At 55.6% G+C, this 16,750-nt stretch overlaps 1 protein-coding gene across 4 annotated transcripts in view; it reads left to right on the plus strand.

Moving 5' to 3' along the window:
• The first annotated feature begins 2,586 nt into the window (after nucleotides 1-2,586).
• PTPRU (protein tyrosine phosphatase receptor type U) overlaps nucleotides 2,587-16,750 on the plus strand; it is an 81,408-nt gene continuing 67,244 nt past the window's right edge. For all 4 annotated transcript variants that reach the window (XM_042951135.1, XM_042951136.1, XM_042951137.1 and 1 more), the window contains exon 1: nucleotides 2,587-2,723. In XM_042951135.1, coding sequence (XP_042807069.1) covers nucleotides 2,651-2,723 — 73 coding nt within the window. In that variant the 5' untranslated portion in view covers nucleotides 2,587-2,650. The remainder of the gene's footprint in view (nucleotides 2,724-16,750) is intronic.

Genomic DNA, 16,750 nt, shown 5'->3' on the forward strand with positions numbered 1-16,750 from the left:
GGTAGGGCCTAGATAGACTTTGGACTCCTAGGCTCTGGCCTGGGTCACTGCCCACTAGTTAGATCCATCTGCCTATGGGTTCCTCTGTCTCCACTTGGCTCATTGGAAGACTTAAAAAAAAAAAAAAAGCAAGCAAGCTCAGGACCTTTTATTCTTCTATTTAATGCTCCAGTAGCTTCTTACTGCTCTTAGGGTTTAATCCAAAGCCCCATAGTTTCTTGCATGATCTGCAGATCCTGCTGGCCTCTCTAGTTGCATCTGGCTCCCCTTCCCTCCCCACTCCATTCCAGCCACCCTGGCCTGGCTGTTCCTCAAACGCACCAGCTCCTGCAGGCTGTCCCCTCTGGCTGTGCTATTCCTCCCCTACTGACTTGCTGGCTTCTTCCCTTACTTCAGGTCCCCGCTCAAATATCACTACATTGTTTCCCCAGGGAATCCCTCTCGGATCCCCTTAACTCAAGTAGGATCTCCCCTAATTATTTATCACAACATCCCTCCCACTTTCTTTAGAGTGCACATCTCAGATTGTAATTACGTATTTATTTGCATGTTTGCTGTTGGTCTTTTCCCTGAGAGTGTAAGTTTCATGAGGGCAAAGACCATGTCTGTATTCATTCGTTTATCCATTCAGTATTTTTTGAGCGTCAGTATGTTTTGAACAGCAACTACATGTCAGACACCCCCCCCCCCCTCCGCGCCACTGTTTTTCCCTCCACTTCTCTGGCATATCTCTGTCTCATACCAAGAGTAATAGTTTATCACTGTCTCATGTACCAGAGCATTTGCTTGTTTGGCTGTTTATTTTTCTTGTTTTCCTACTGGAATGCAAGCTCTATGAGGGTAGGAATTTTTGTCTGTTTTATATTTCCACCTTGGCTTATAGGAATTGTTGAACAAACAAATCACTACGTGGTGTTTGTTAATTTGCTCCAGATGTGAGGCAGATCTCAGCCTCCATTCAAGTTAAACCAGATGGCCTTGATTCAGTTCCTGGTGCCACTACATAATAATGCACAACCTTGGAAAAGTCACCTCTCTGTGACTCAATTTTCTCAACTATATAATGGGAATAATAAATAACAGTGGGGAGAATTAAGTGACTCTCTGTGGGTAAGGCATATAGAAGGTGTATGGTCTTACATAATAATGGACAACTAGTTTGTGGTCATTGTACAGGGCCTGTACTGGGTAGAGGCCCAAATATACTTAACTTTTGTAGCCAGAGGTAGACTGGGACCAAGGAGAATTAGTGAGAAGGTGGACTTCGTGTCATGAAAAGTAAAAACTTTCTAAAAGCCAGCATTGTAAGGAGAAATAGATGAATTCCCTTCCATAATTAGAGATTTCAACACCCCTCCATCAGAAATGGACAGAACCAGCAGGCAGAAAATCAGTGAGGACATAGTTGAGCTCAACACCATCAATCAAGTGGATATAATGGACATCCATAGACTATGCCATCCAAGAACAGCAGAATACACATTCCTCTCAATCTCACATGGGATAGTCACCAAAATAGACCACATTCTGGGCCATGAAACACATCTTAACTTTAAAAGACTAGGATTCATACAATGTCCGCCCTCAGAGTGTGGTGGAATTAAACTAGAAATCGATCACAGAAAGGTAGCTTGAAAAATCCAAACAACTTGGAGATTAAATAACACATGGATCAAAGAAACAACAACAACAACACATTTTAGACTTGATGAAATTGAAAACACAACTTCTAAAAATTTATGGGATGCAGCAAAAGCAGTGCTTAGAGGGAAATTTATAGCACTGAATGCATCTATAGAAAGGAAGAAGGATCTAAAATCATTCACCTAAACTTCCACCTTAGGAAATAGGAAAAAAAAAAAAAAAAAAGCAAATTAAATCCAAAAGAAGCAGAAGAAAAAAAAATTAGAGCAGAAATCAGTTGCCTTGAAAACAGGAGATCAAAAGAGAAGTTGGTTCTTTGAAAAGATCAATAAATCAATAAACCTCTAATCAGGCTAAGAAGAGAGAGGACATAAATTACTAATAGAAATGAAAGAGGGGACATCACTACAGATCCCATGGATATTAAAAAGATAATAAAGGAATGTTATGAACAGCTTTAAAAGCCAACATTTCCAAAGACCCAACCACCTGTTTTTGGTCGGTGACGTGCACCCTGTCCTTGGAGGTATGCGTGAATGTGCATTTGGAGGGGTGTAGGTAAGGAGGGGATTCAAGCATCAGAGGGGACAGAGAAGCAGGGTGTCTTTAGGTCTCTGTCCCGGAGAGAGCTGTGCCAGAGCTAAGTGTGGGCAGCGAGCGTGCCGGCTTGAGAATGTCGGTGCTGTGGGTGTAGAGGCGGGGTGGTCCTCCACGTTCCGGACCTCCTAAAGGGGGCGCCGGCGTGGGGGAGGGGTGCGTCCGGACCGCGGGAGACCTGACCGGCTGCGCGCGCGGCTGCCAGCAGGGGGCGCCGCGAGACCGCGGAACCCGCGGCGGGGCCTGACGTCAGCGCCCCGCTTGTTTGGGCTCCCGCTCTGGACTCGGCGCCAGTCCCGCTCCGCGCCGCGCCGCTTCGCTCCGGCTCCGGCTCGCCTCGGGCTGGGCTCGGCTCGGGCTCCGGCGGCGGCAACCCCGTGCCGGGCCCCGGGGCAAGCGGCGGGGCACCATGGCCCGCGCCCAGGCTCTCGTCCTGGCGCTCACCTTCCAGCTCTGCGCGCCCGAGACCGAGACTCCGGCAGGTAAGCGCTCGTCCGTCCGACCAAGCTTGCCCCGCGGAGCCCCCGGGGCCCGTGGCGTAGCTCTCAAGAAAGTGTAAGTGTTGGGTGACCGAACGTTCCCGAGCCTGCTCCTTGTGTGTGTCTGAGTGTTGGATGTGCGATCGGCTGCTCAGGGTCTTGTGTGTCTGCGAATGTTGTGTGTCCGTGAGTTATGTGTGCACGAAAAGGTGCTGTGTGTGTTGTGCGTCTACGAGTGTGTTCGGGTGAATGTTGTGTGCATCGAGGCATTGGGTGTGCGCTGAGTGTCTTGTGTGCCGGCCAGTGTGTAGTGTTTGTGCGGCCAAGTAGGTTGTGTGTGTGTGTGTCTGAGTTTGGTTGTGTGGCCGGAGTTGTATCTGCGAATGTGTTGCATTTGTTTGCATTTCGTGTGCCTTGGCAGAGAGTGCTGCCTCTCGTATGTCCACGAATGTGTTGTGTGTGTTATGCGTGTGACCGGGGGGTGCTCTGTAGATCCTGCCCGCGTGTGGATCAGGGAACGCGTGTGTGGTGTGTGTGCTTGTGAGGTCCGTGTACGTGTGTGAAGGCGTGGGAACGGGTCCGGAACGTGTGTGTCCGTGCGCTGTGTGCGCGATGTGTACGTATGGGAGTGTCTGGGGTTGGTGGTGTGCGCCACCGGGGGTTGCGTGGGTCCGAGTGAATGCCAAGTGTGCCGGGAATGCGCGTGTAGGAGCGGGTCTGGAGCGGATGTGAGTGTGTGTGTCCGTGCGTGCTGGCTGCGTGTCCAGGAATGTTGCGAGTGTGGTGCGCGCCTGGGCGGTGGCCGAGTGTGTGCCCGGGGCCCGGGGCCGCTCGAGGGGGCGGTGTCAGGATGTGTGTGTGTGTGTGTGTGTGTGTGTGTGTGTGCGTGCGCGCGCGTGTGTGGCGTGCGGGCCCCGAACAAGTTGTCGCGGCTGCGCCCCTCCGCCCCGGGGTCGGGCCGGGCCTGAGGCTCGCGAGGGAGGAAGGGGGCCCCGCGGCCGCAGACTCCGACATGTCGGGCTGTTTGTTGTTTCGCAAGTTCTGCGCGGCGCTGGCGGCCGGGCTGCTCCGAGGCGGCTCCGGGGCCGCGGGGCGCCCCGGCCGGTGGCGCTGAAGGACCGGGCGCTGGAGGCCGTCGCCCGGGGCCGCGGGGCGCGCCGGGGCCGGCGGGCGGGCGCTCCTGCGGGGCTCGGCCGCGGCCGCACCGGGCCGGCCGTGGAGGGGGCGGCGCGTGGCGGCCGCTGTGGCCGGGCGGGGCTGCGACGTCCCGGCGCGGGCAGGGCCTGGCCCTCGGCCGCGGGACGGCGCCCCCTCCCGTGGCGCGCGGGAGGCGCCGCGGACACCGGGGTCTCTCGGGACACTCCCCGGGTCGACTCCGCAACTTTGTGCGGCCTCCCCGCGGGCCGGGCCCACGGTGTGTGTGTGTGTGTGTGTGTGTGTGTGTACGTGTGTGAGCGTGTGTCTCCGTGCTTCTAACTGCTGTGTGGTCGCGGGGGTCTCTGGGCGTGTGTGTGTGTGTGTATGTGTGTGTGTTCGCGTATCTGAATGTGTGTATCCGGGGCTTGTGTGTGTGTGTCCGCGTGTGCTGTGGACCGTGTGGATGGTGTGTCGGCTGTGTGCGTGTGTCTGACTACCTCTCCCCCCCCCCCCCGCGCGCCTCCATATCCCTCCCTGGGGCCCGGGATTCCAGACTGTGGCCCTCTCCCGCGGAGTTGTGCCCGACACGTCCCCTGGGGCATCCCTTTCCCGCGGCCTCATCCTGTCAGCCACCGTTTGGGTGGCTCCAGCCCGGTACCCAGGGCGCTGAGTAACGGGGAGACGCCCCAGCAGAGATCAGAGCCAAGGCACGTGCCAGGCCACCTCGGCCCCAGGGAGACTCCTCCTGGCCTCAGGCCTCCGAGAACTGGTCTCCCCGGGATCGAGTTCGGGCCTCTCCGGCGGAGCTCTTTTGGCTCCCGCAGTCGCTCTTGCCTTTGGCTCCTTCCGAGCTGGGGCCCGGCTTCCTCTACCCCCTCAACCCCTCCCCCACCCTGAGATCAAACCATTGGGATAATACCGGCTCCCCCACCCCCTACCACTTCGCCTTGATTCCAAGAACCCTCCTGTGCCTTACCTCCTGCCAGCAGGGGGTTGGGGGTGGTCAAGAACTGAAGTTTGGGATGGGAGTGAGACCTTGAGCAAGTTACTTCCATTTGGGGAGTCTGTTTCCTCATCTGCCTTCCGGGCATCATAGTAAGGGTGTGTGGTACTTGGTAGATCTGCCCTTGCCCCCCACCTAGGTAAAGTCAGCCCAGCTCCCTGAATGCCTCCTGAGTCCCTTGCCCCACCGAGGGTGGGTGTGTGATGTCTCCCAGTCACGCAAATCTGGCAATAATTTATTCCTCTGTGTTCTAGCTCATTTTGTCCTTTTGGTTGCTGGGGTTGTGGACAGCAGGAATGAGGGAGAGGCTGCCCGGTGGTTTCAGGTTGGGCAATAAAGGCTTGTCTGAGCAGCTGGCCCTTCTCCCTGGGGTGGGGGGAGGAGACTCGTCAGGAAGTGGTGAGTGTGGCCAGAGTGGGGGTGCTGAGCTCCTTGGCTGCCCCCTGCCCAGATCAAGTGTCAGCGAAAACTCAGGGTCGGCACCTGCTTGCTTGAGGCATGCCTCCATCCTTCCATGCTTTCATCTGCTAAGCTAGGTGGCCATTTCATGCAGGGGAGGCTTAGCTAGAGTTGCTAGGGGTGCCTTGTGCCCCCCCTCCTCCCTCAGTCCCCTTCTGTCCTCTAAGCTGTACTTCCTCCCCAGAATTCTCTAATTCCACCTCTTCTCCTAGTGAACTCCTGCCTTTCCTTCAGGTCTCAGCTTAGATATCATCTCCTCCCTGAAGCCTTCCTTGGTTACTCCCTGTGCTAGCCCGGGGAAGGGAGAGTGGGGGTTGATTCGATGGTTTCAAAGTATTGTAATTATTGGGGCGCCTGGGTGGCGCAGTCGGTTAAGCGTCCGACTTCAGCCAGGTCACGATCTCGCGGTCCGTGAGTTCGAGCCCCGCGTCAGGCTCTGGGCTGATGGCTCGGAGCCTGGAGCCTGTTTCCGATTCTGTGTCTCCCTCTCTCTCTGCCCCTCCCCCGTTCATGCTCTGTCTCTCTCTGTCCCAAAAATAAATAAAAAAAAAAAAAAAAAAAAAAAAAAAAAAAAAAAAAACAAAGTATTGTAATTATTGTAATTACAGTTTATTGGTCCTTTGTCTCTTACAGACTGTGAGCTCTGTGAGGACGGAGACTGGGTATTTAGTATTTAGAATCCTTAGTGCCAGGTACAAGTCCTGGCCCACTGTTGCTGAATGAATAAATCTATGTTGTAAGAAAGAATGAGTGAGGTCCAGTGGGTCAAGTTCTGAGCTGGAGAAGCCAGACGGGGGCGCACTGACTCCATTGAAAGTAGAGATTAAAGAACTAGGTTTTCCCTCCAGGAATCTGGAAAATTCTGCCGGGGGATGGTGTTGTGTGTGAAAAGGCCACGTAGAGAGTCCTCTGGGAGCTGTGAGTTGGGGAGGTTGAGGCCCTGGCAGAGACTGAAGGGAGCGGTCTCCTGCCTGCCAGCCCCTCCCCCCAGCTTCCAGCCCAGTCTCCAAACCCACCCTCCCCCCCAGCAGCTGGCTGGGCCTGTGCAGCCCCCAGGCTCAGCCTTTGTGCCGGAGGCCTCGGCAGGTGGTGAGAAGCTTGGGGTCCCAACCGTCAGTTTGAGCTGAGCGTCTCTGGAGGAGGGAGGGCAGGCCCCGCATCAGGAGGGGGAGACTCCCTCAGTTCTCTGTCCCAGATCTAGGAGTGGGCAGATGGGGTCACAGCCGGTGTCTTGGCTGTTGGTGAGCTCCAGAGAAGGGAGGAGGGCTACACATGGTGGTAACCCCTGCACGTGGGGTTGTGGGAGGCTGGCCCAGGTGTGTGCAGGTGTGATCCTGGCATCTGGACAGTCAGAGTGGGGTGAGGGGTGTGTGTGTGTGTGTGTGTGTGTGTGTGTGTGTGTGTGTGATTGTATAATTGTAGCCTGGGGCACAGAACATATGTGTGGCTTGTCAGGGTGTCTGGCCATCTGGTTACCCTGTGTGGCAGGATCTGACTTTGGAATAGGGAGGTGACCAGCTATTTGGATCCCTGGGGAGCCTGCTGCTAGGGGGTCTTGGGTATCTAAGTGTCAGATTCCTGGAGTTTGGGTGCAGACCTCTTTGGGTGGGTGGTATCTTCACTATCTAGGTGTGGGTATCCCAATACCAGCGTGTGGGAGGCTCAGAGTGTGCCAACCTAAGGATGTCCCAGTGTCTCTGCATCCAAAGGTGGGTATATCCGGGTGTCTGGGAGTCCTCAGGTTAATGGGTGTTCAAGGAAGGGAGCACCTACCTCTGTGTTGGGGTTGGCGGGCTGTCTCAGTACGTGGGCGTCTGAGTGTTGGGTTCCCGAGTATCTGGATGTCAAAGTGTGGGGGTACCAGTGCCCAGGAACAGGGTACCCATGCATTGGAGTATCTAGGTGTTTGTGAGTCTGGGTGTGGGGTGCCCTGTCGTAGGCGTGTCTGTACGTTTAGGTGTGTCTGTCTCCAGGAAAGGGGTGTGCATGTGTTGGGTAGGGAGTGTCCCGGTGACTGTGTGCAGCTGTGATCAGGGACTGAGGCTTGCCTCCCAATCTCCCTTCAGACCCCAAGGCCAAGAGCCTCTGGAGAAGGCTCCAGTGGTTCTGCTTCTTCATCGTTGGTCAGTCTATAGCTGACTTTCCAGAGAACTTCCTACAATAGAACTTCTGACAGTGATGGAAATGTTTTCTGCCCGCACTTTCCAATACGGCGGCCGCTTATTGGCACGTGGTTATTAAAGTGGCTAAAATTCACGAAAATAGAAAACCAATCCCTCGGCCACACTTGCCAGATCTCACATTCTCAAGAACCTTGTGTTTTGCGTGGCCACCGGCTCGGTGGATGCAGATAGTGAACATTTCTATCAGAGCAGAAAGTTCTATGGACAGTGCTGTCCTGGAGGTGTGAGGCCTGGCCACCTCAGGGAGTGGAATTGGTCTGGCTGAACCACCACTGAGCCATTGCAGAAGGTTTTGTTGAATCCGTGTTTGCTTCCTCCCAGCCCATCATTTCGTGCTGGACTGTTGAAGTAGCCCCCTTCTTGGTCTCCATTCTGCCATCAACTCCCCAGTGCTGCCGGCGCCTGTGACCTGAATGATCTCTAGCAGGCAGACATAGGATGCTGCCACTCCCTTGCCCCAAGCTGAAGGGTCTCCAGTCTTTGTCCAGGGGACAAAACCCAAATCTATATGATGCAGACCCTGCTTTCTGGAATAGCTTCGTGTTTATGCCTCTCCTCCGCTGACCACATTTCTCCTTGTCCCCTTACGATCCAGGATCACCAGGCCAGTGCTGATCCCAGAACCTGCCGGGCCCTTTCACAGCCCTCTGCCTTTGCACGAGCTGTGCCTCCTGCAGGAAATGCCCTCCGTGCCCTTCTCACCTCGTGGGGGTCTGCTGACTTGCTCAGCCTCAGAGCCCAGCTCTGTCACTCCCCCAGTGAAGCCTTCCCGGACCCTATCCCTCTGCACAGTTTTTCAGATTTCTCCCTTAATGCACGTATGACCACACGCTGAGTTGTTCTCCATCTTCTTGGCCTACCAGGCCAGAAGCCCCCTGAGGGCTGGGGTGGGTCTTTGTCATTTTTTGTCCCCAGGACTTTGTATGTGGCTGGTGCCCACTCAGTGTTTGCATTGTGAAACCCTGGGTGTGCAGGGAAGGCTTGGAGCGGGTGGAGTGTGGAGCTGGGGCTCCTGAGGGCAGCCATGGATGGGGGCCAGTGTGCCCTCTTGGCTTGCCCCAGGCAGGGCGGCCACTGCCTGCAGAATGGCTGGGGGAGGACTCATGAGGTGGACAACCCAGAAGAGGCTGTTGCTGGCTGACTCCGGAAGTCTTGGGCACATTCCCAGGGTGCAGATCCCACAACCTAGTGGTGAATCAGAAGGGATGCGGAGAATGGGACTCAGAGGGTTCCTGAGATTGTGGAGTGGAGTATAGAAGCTGGGTGGAAGGACTGGGTTGGGGAAATTGGGGGAAGGGTGTGGTTGGGGATATTTGATGGCCAAGATCACAGTTGAGGGCAGAGTGACAGCTGGGACAATGGGGATGGAAGATGGCTATCCGCGAAGATGTATCTGGGGGCTGGGGACAGCTGGGGCTGAGGGAACAGGTGGTAGGGGGACAGCTGAGAGTTGGGGGACAGATGGAAGACGGAGAGAACAGGAGGGCATGGGACAGTTGGGGGATAAGAGGCGACCACTGCGAGGTGTCAGAAACCTGTGTAGGGGCACCTGGGGGGCTCAGTCGGTTAAGCATCTGACCCTTGATTTCGGCTCAGGTCATGATCTCATGGTTTGTGAGTTCGAGCCCTGTGTCAGGCTCTGTGCTGACAGTGAGGAGCCTGCTTGGGATTCTCTGTCTCCCTCTCTCTGTCTCTGATCCTCTTTCCTGCTCTCTCTCTCTCCCTCTCAAAAAAATAAAAAAATAAAACTTAGAAAAAAAAAAAAGAAACCTGTGTGGACAAGGATAGGTGGGTCTTAGCTGAGCGGAGGTACGTGGCTCAGAATGCATGTACGTGTGTTTACGTGTATGTACGTGTCGTGCACGTGCGTAAGTATGTGTTTTACCTAGAGTGTGGTTAAGAGCACGGGTTCTGGGTTCTGATCCCAGCTCCCGCCGTCACTAACTGTGTAATACTTGGGCAAGTTGCTTGACCTTTCTGGGCGTTTAGTGAGATCGGGATAATTATAGAACACGCCGCATGGAGTTGCCATGAGGATCTATTTTATCGACGTAGGTATATAGTTAGAACAGGGCCTGTCACGTAGTAAGCACGGTGGAAGTGATAACGATTATTAAGCACGTGTGTGTGTGTGTGTGTGTGTGTGCAGGCATCCTGCGTGCTCAGAAAAGTTTGTTCCTGGCTTCTGATGAAGTCCAGAGGTATTGGCGGTAGGGGAGGGCGGGAGCGACCCGCCAGGGGGGTTAGATCTGGCTCCTCTCTGACATCCTCCCCGCTGTTCATCCCACTTTCGGATCATCCTGCACCAGAGCCCGGCCCAATAGGTCTCCCTCCCTGTCTCTGCCCTGCCCTGCCCCACACTGTCCTGCCCTGGGCTGGGGGCCAGGCGATATGCTTTAATTGCCCAAAGGCTTTTCAGCAGAATCTGAATTCATTGTTTGCCTGCCAGCAGGCTGGGGCCTGCTCAGATACGAATACCTGGACAATGTGCTCAGTTCTGGCTGCCTGTCCCATGGAGAGCGATGGCTTCATCCTGTGCCCTTGGAGAGTCACTGGGGTGGAAGATGTGGGCGTGGGGGGGCAGGGTGGAGGGAAGCCCACAGGGCAGACGGGGCCTCGGCCCCCAAACCATGGTTCAGACAGCCCAGGCTGGCGGAGCTAGAGGCGCAGGGTTTTCCGGGAGTCGGCGCGTCCACGTTCTCCAGGGCATCACAGCACACGCGACCCCTCTGTAACACTTTGGTCGTGTGTCGCATCTTCGACTTACACTAACAACGGCACTACATCGCGGCTCTGGATACGTGCCTTCCGGCCATATGTGCCTACCGTGCCGTTGCCGCCCGAACGCCGCCCCTCACGGCATCCCAGCCTCTCTTGGCGTTACCGCTGAGGAGTCTGCTGGCGGCCTCTCCCCCAGGTTTCTGTGGGCAGGCCCGGATGAGCAACATCCTTGCCTCGAGCGTCCCCCCTGTGTGCGGGCCTCTGCCCCACCCCGCACACTGCTCGGGGAGTCTGGACTCACACTGCAGCTTGGAGCCGCTTGGTTGGGCTCTGGGACCGGCTTGGGTTTTTGCGGGTTAGCACCCTTGCCCAGGACCCCGCGTACTGCACACGGTTACTGCCCTGAGCCTCTGCCTGCACTGCAGGTGCTCGCCGTTAGGTCGTGTGAACTCTGCCGGATTTCCGGACCCCAGGATCCTTGCGTTGAGTTCACTGTTCCGCACAGCATCTTCACGGCACTCCGTTTTTGCGCCTCTTTCCACCCCTGCCCTTGAGTCTACCCCTAACCTGCTCCTCAGGACTACGTCCGGCTTGTATTCCGGATTGGGCTTGCGTGCCTGGCGGTTCCTTCTGCGCCCCACCACACCCTCCGCATCCCCGTGTCTCTGTACTGTGGTGCGTGCTGACGCTGGACACATGCTTTCAGTGAGAAGTCGTGGAGCACCAGCTACGTACCTGGCCCCGTGCTAGTGTCTGGAGAGGGAGAAGAACCAGTAAAGCTTTTTTTTTTTTTAAGTTTTTTTTAATGTTGATTTATTTTATTTTATTAAAAAAAATTGTTTAATGCTTATTTATTATCATTGAGAGACAGAGAGAGACAGAGCATGAGCAGGGGAGGGGCAGAGAGAGGAGGAGACACAGAATCCGAAGCAGGCTCCAGGCTCCGAGCTGTCGGCACAGAGCCCGACGCGGGGCTCGAACTCACGAACCGGGAGATCATGACCTGAGCTGACGTCGGACACTTAACCGACTGAGCCATCCAGGTGCTCCAGTGTTTATTTATTTTTGAGAGAGAGAGACAGAGACAGGGTGCAAGCAGGGGAGGTGCAGAGAGAGAGGGAGACACAGAATCCGAAGCAGGCTCCAGGCTCCAAGCTGTGAGCACGGAGCCCGATGCGGCGCTTGAGCTCCTGAACCGCGAGATCATGACCTGAGCCAAAGTGGGACGCTTAACCGACCGAGCCACCCGGGCGCCCCCTGAACCAGTAAGGCTTGAACTCGGCACCTTGGCATTCCTCCGTGCCCCTGTCGTGTAGCACCGAGCGCCAGCCCAGGGTACCCCTAGAGGTGCTGCGCTGGTGTGCCGGGCCTCCGTGCAGTCCCGGGTCATGCCCGCGATGGGTTGTGGCACCACTACGCTGCATCGTGGCCCTGGCCAGCTCTGCCACACTGTGCCGGGTGTCAGTACTCGGGTCTGTGCACACCGTGGGCTCTGCTCCCCCGTGTTGTGTAACTGTATTCTGCCTCTGTACAGCGTGAAGCTACTGCATTGAGCTCTCAACACATCACACTGTGGCACTCCGTAGCCCTCTGTCTCCACGGACCTTTATGAAGTACAGATTTTTACACGGCACGGGTTTGTGCATGGCCCTCTGCCTCCCTGCTCTGCTGCACTGTGTTTTAGGTGACACAGAGTGTCCGCACGGCAGGGGGTCTGTGTACTCTTTGCCCACCATCCCCCTGCATAGCACAGCCCCTCATTCAGCCCTTGGCCTCTGTCTGGAGTTGGGCCAAGCCCTGTGCCTTCCCCTTAGAGCGCCAACATGGCAGCCTTACCGTTCTCCTCAGGATTTGTGGTGCATATTGGTCCGGGAGATGGGGAGTGCTTCTGGCCTAAGTTTCCCTGGTCTAGTTGGCTTCCTTCTATCCTCAGTGGAAGTGGAAGGGTGTTGGCCTTGCTGGGGTCTGTGTTGGCTCCTGTGGGGGGGTGGGGTACCAGCTCAGTCTTTTCTCTCTGTGGTCCTGCCCAGGGTGATCTTCCTAGTTCCAGCCATGCTGAATCCTGGGTGATTAGAAGGTAGTCACCCCCGCCCTTAATTAATTACTCGTCAGTTATTCAGGGCTCTGGAGAACGGCTCCAGGGAACCCCGGGCTGAAGTCTGGATGTGTTGCTCTGGGCAGGTAAAGCAGTGAAATGGGCTGGACTGGGTCTCTGAGATGAAGTCATGGTCCTTGAGCCTGGGTGGGGTTGGTTGGGGTGAGACTAGTTGGGATCATGGGGTCAATAAGTCCAGCCACTGTTGGCCATCTGCTATACACAGGACTTCGGGGGGTGGGGTTCGAAGGTGTAAGAGACAGTCTCTGACCCTAGGGAAGGAGGAGGGGGGTGGTTAGATGGGCCTGACATGGAGCTGTAGTTGGGGTGGAGAACATAGGACAGGGCCAGGTTGGGCAAGAATGTCCAGGGGTGAGGCCAGTGTCGGTCGCAGGGTTGGGTTAGGCTACCTAACATAGAGATGTGGCTTCGGATGGTGAAATGGAACAGTGCTGTTATTGGCATTGTATCTGGTTTCCCCAGGCCAGGGTTGGGGCTATGCCTGTGGTTGGGTATGATCCCAGCCCCTAAACTTCTAGTCTGTTGGGGGAGGTTCTGTTTCTCCTGGGGCCACCCTTGGGAACTGAATGCTCTATTGACAAATCAGAGAACAAAAATCTCATGGCAAACAAACTCTATTTACCTAGGGTCCTTCAGAAAATACTGTGGCTGGCAGCCGCAGTTGGCACAGAGCACCGTTGCCTGTCTGGTGGGGAGAAAAGTCTGGTGCTCACACATGCACACATGTGCACAACTCCCCTCTACCCCACCACATATATTCACCTCCTCTGTAGGTCCATGCTTATCCCCGAGTGTGGTCATAGATCTCCGCACGCGAATGTACACCCACACACCCACACCTTCCCAGCATGCCGCCTGGGGGACCCACACCTGGGAGACTCATGCTTACCCTCACTCACATACCTCTGCCCCACAGTCTCTCTCTGCCCTCAAATTATCCTTGCTCACGGGCATACTCACACAAATGAGACCAGCATTCTAGAGGTGGATGTGGCCTTAGAGGTCACCTGGGTCCCCATTCTCATTTTGTAAGTGAGGAAGCCGAGGTTCAGAGGGGGCAAGTCACCTGCCACAGGTCACACAGGGAATTAGACGCTCAGCAGCTATTAGATCCAGGTCTCCTGCCTCCCAGCTGAGTGCTCACAAGTCGGTACCAGGCTGTCACTCTCACAGCCACACACACACACACACACACACACGCACACACACACGGGCACGTGTGCACACACACACACACACACACACACACACACACGTCTGCATATGGAGACACATGCAAATGGAGACGAGGAGGCCCTCATGCCGGGGAGACCCCCTTCCCACACCCTGACTTCCTGCAGAGGTTGTGTTGCCCCTTCCATCGCCCCATCCATAGCCCAGCCGGATGTGGATAAGCCATCCTCCTGCCTTCCCAAATTGTGGCTGACGGTTGCTGAGGCAACCGCCTGCCAGATTGGGGAGATTAGCTGAGGAATGTAGCTGGGCCAGTTTGAGCTGAGGCTGGGGGAACCGGTGGGGGTCCTGGGTTGATTTAGCCCACCCTCTCTGGGAGGCCAGGGCAGAGATGGGTTCCCCCTTGTGGGGTCTGGTTTTCTCCCTACCCCAGCCTGGCTGAGAGTGTGTCCCCGAGGCTTGCACTAGGCGTGGGGAGGGGGGAGTGTGGGGCTGTGTGTGTGTGTGTGTGTGTGTGTGTGTGTGTGTGTTGTGTATCTCTCTGGGTGTGACTAGAGTATGTGCTGTTTGCATCTAGGATGGGGACCTCAGTTCCTGACATCTGAGTGTGGCTTGTCCCTCCTGATTTTGTGGTGCCCTCTGGAGAACCCACCCACCTTCCTGGTTTAGAGGATTTGTCACTGTCTCATCTGAAGCCTGCTCAAACACCTATTCTGGCTTCCCAACTCCAACTTCTTGCCCAGACGCCTAAGGCCCTCCCTCCCTGATCTGGCCTCAGTCTTCCTTTTTCCAGCCTCCTTTCCCATCGCTTTGGCCAGTCTGCACTCCCCTTTATGCTCTGGACTGTGTGTTTACTCCCTGCCCTCCTTCGCCTCAGAGGCCCTTCTACCCACCATCTCTACTGGCCAGAATGACACCCATCTTTCCACGCTCTGCTCAGATGCACCCACCTCCAGAAAATCTTTCACCTGGATCCCCTTTGTGGCCTTGGCCCTCCTCTGCTTTGTCTTATTCTGTCAGCCCCACTCAGACTGGGAGGTCCCTGAAGCCAGGGCAGTACCTTAATTATCCTTGTGCCTCTAATAGTGTCAGGCTGAGACCTGCTTTATACTGTCAGTGAACAAATTTCCTGTGAATGGAACCGAATTAACACATGTGGCCAGCAGAATACCAGGGCCTTATTTTGTCTGGACCTAGTCTCCTTGAATAAGTAAGTGGCTTAAATCCTAGCTTCTGGGACTTAGAATGTGGCCTTAGAATGGCCACCTCATCTCTCTGAGTCTCAGTTTCCATCTGTAAAGCAGGAATAAGAATAGTACCTCCTTATGAATTCCTATGAAGTTTCATGGGTGTAGGTGGCCATGGCGGAACGTGGCAGTCCCCTCACGGTGGTGTTCGTGTGTGTGTGCACGTCTGTGGCCACTGTCTGTGTTGATGGAGTCAAGAGGGATTCCCTGCTACCATTCTTGCTCTGAACCTAAAGTCTGATCTAGTGTTTCTCCCCCCACCCCACCCCAGGCCAGTAGCCTCCAGCCGAAGTTGGATCTTTCTCTAGCAGCAGCTGGGACTTAGCTCTGGGGCCCTTGAACCATCCAGACTGGAGGTGATAGGTTTTTCCTTAGGACCTGGGAGGCCTGATTGTTCCCACCCCAGGGGGAGCCGGGGAGAATGTGAGGATGTGGCTCTCATCGAGGAGCCTGGACCCAGATATGTTATCCTCTAAGTGCCATTGTTGGAATTGGCCTGGCCCCAGAGGCACCGCGTGGGGGGTGGGGGGGTGGACCTGGACCAGAGACAGTGAGCCATTCTGCCTAAGGGGACACTGTGGAGGGGGAAGGTCAGCTAGGGTGACCTCCCTGCCTGAGGCCAATTGTAGGAGTCATTTGGCAGAGGTCAGGGGACACTCTGGCTGGCGTTAGCTGGTCTGGGGTCAGTCAGACAATCTGGTGGTCATTCTGGATAAAGTCAGATGGTCTGGATGGTGTTGGGGTCACTCTGGCTGAGGTCGTTCTGTCTGGGGGGGGGTCACTGACCTGGGTCGGTCTGGGAGTTACTCTGGCTAAGGTTACATGGTCTTGAGGGTCCATCTGACTAGGTTGGTCAGTCTGGGAGTCCTGACAGCTCATGTGGCCTGGCTTGGGATGGACCGGGGATGGGGGTGAGGGGGCGCCAAGGAGCTGGCACTCCCAGGCTTGCCTCAGGGTCATGGATGAGATATCCTTGGGCAGCTGCCTTATAAAGGAATAGGAAGGGCCTGAGCTCCATCCAGGCTCTAGATCCTGGGCTTCCCTTTCTGGCCATCCCTCTGCCTTAGGGAGGCCTTGGCTAAGAACCTCAGGAGCAGACTGTAGACTCAGCTCAGGCTGAATGAAGTCAGCTCTCCCCTCCTTCAGGAAGCCCTCTTTGACCAACCCTACTGTCCATGGCCTCCCTCTGTGCTGTGCTGTGGGTCATTTTCTCGAGGGAGAGTTGAGGCCTTCTCAGCACAGACTGGGTTAAAACTTACCTCCCACGGGCCACAGGGCATGATGCTGACCAGAGCTTTTCGCACAAAGAGGCAAAGAGCATTTGGAAGGGTCCTGCACTAGCTCTGGAGAGAGGCTTCTGTAATTTCATCCCATCCACTCGGTGCCAGCCTCATGCCCACATCTCATTGTTTTACACTCCGATGGGGTGCAAGAAGAGGAACGGGAGACCCCCAACAAGGGCGAGCCCCCTTTGTGCCCAGCTCTGCCGGGCATGTTTCCAAATGCTACTGCACGTGATCTGTGTGCCAACCTAGAGAAGTCCCCTGCAGCAGGTGAAAGAGCAGAGCCCCCGAGAGTGGAGTCACTCCTGTGGGGCAGATGCCCGCCGTGCCTGGCACATGGCCCTCACCCCCTAGTTTCTCTTCCTTCCTCTTCTTGAGCCTGGGAAGAGCCCGGCTGTGCTCCTTCTCATAGTAAAGGAAACGTGGGCTCTGGTATCTGACTGCCGCGGGTTCAAGTCCCGCTTCTGTCTGTTGCTCGTGTAGGCTCAAGTGGCACCCGTGAAGGGCCACTATTTCCTGAGCGCTTGCACGCGCTAGGCGTCGTGGTCAGTGGACTCCCACATTGCATCCTCAACAACCGCACACGCAGATGCGGAAACTGAGGCTCAGAAAGAAGTGACTTGCCCATGGTCACACAGCTTGACAAATTACAGAGTCAAGATTCAATCCCACGTCTGTCTAATGGCAAAGGCCACCCACATAACCACC

This window comes from Panthera leo, chromosome C1 (genome assembly GCF_018350215.1).
Source record: "Panthera leo isolate Ple1 chromosome C1, P.leo_Ple1_pat1.1, whole genome shotgun sequence".
NCBI classification, from domain to species: domain Eukaryota; kingdom Metazoa; phylum Chordata; class Mammalia; order Carnivora; family Felidae; genus Panthera; species Panthera leo.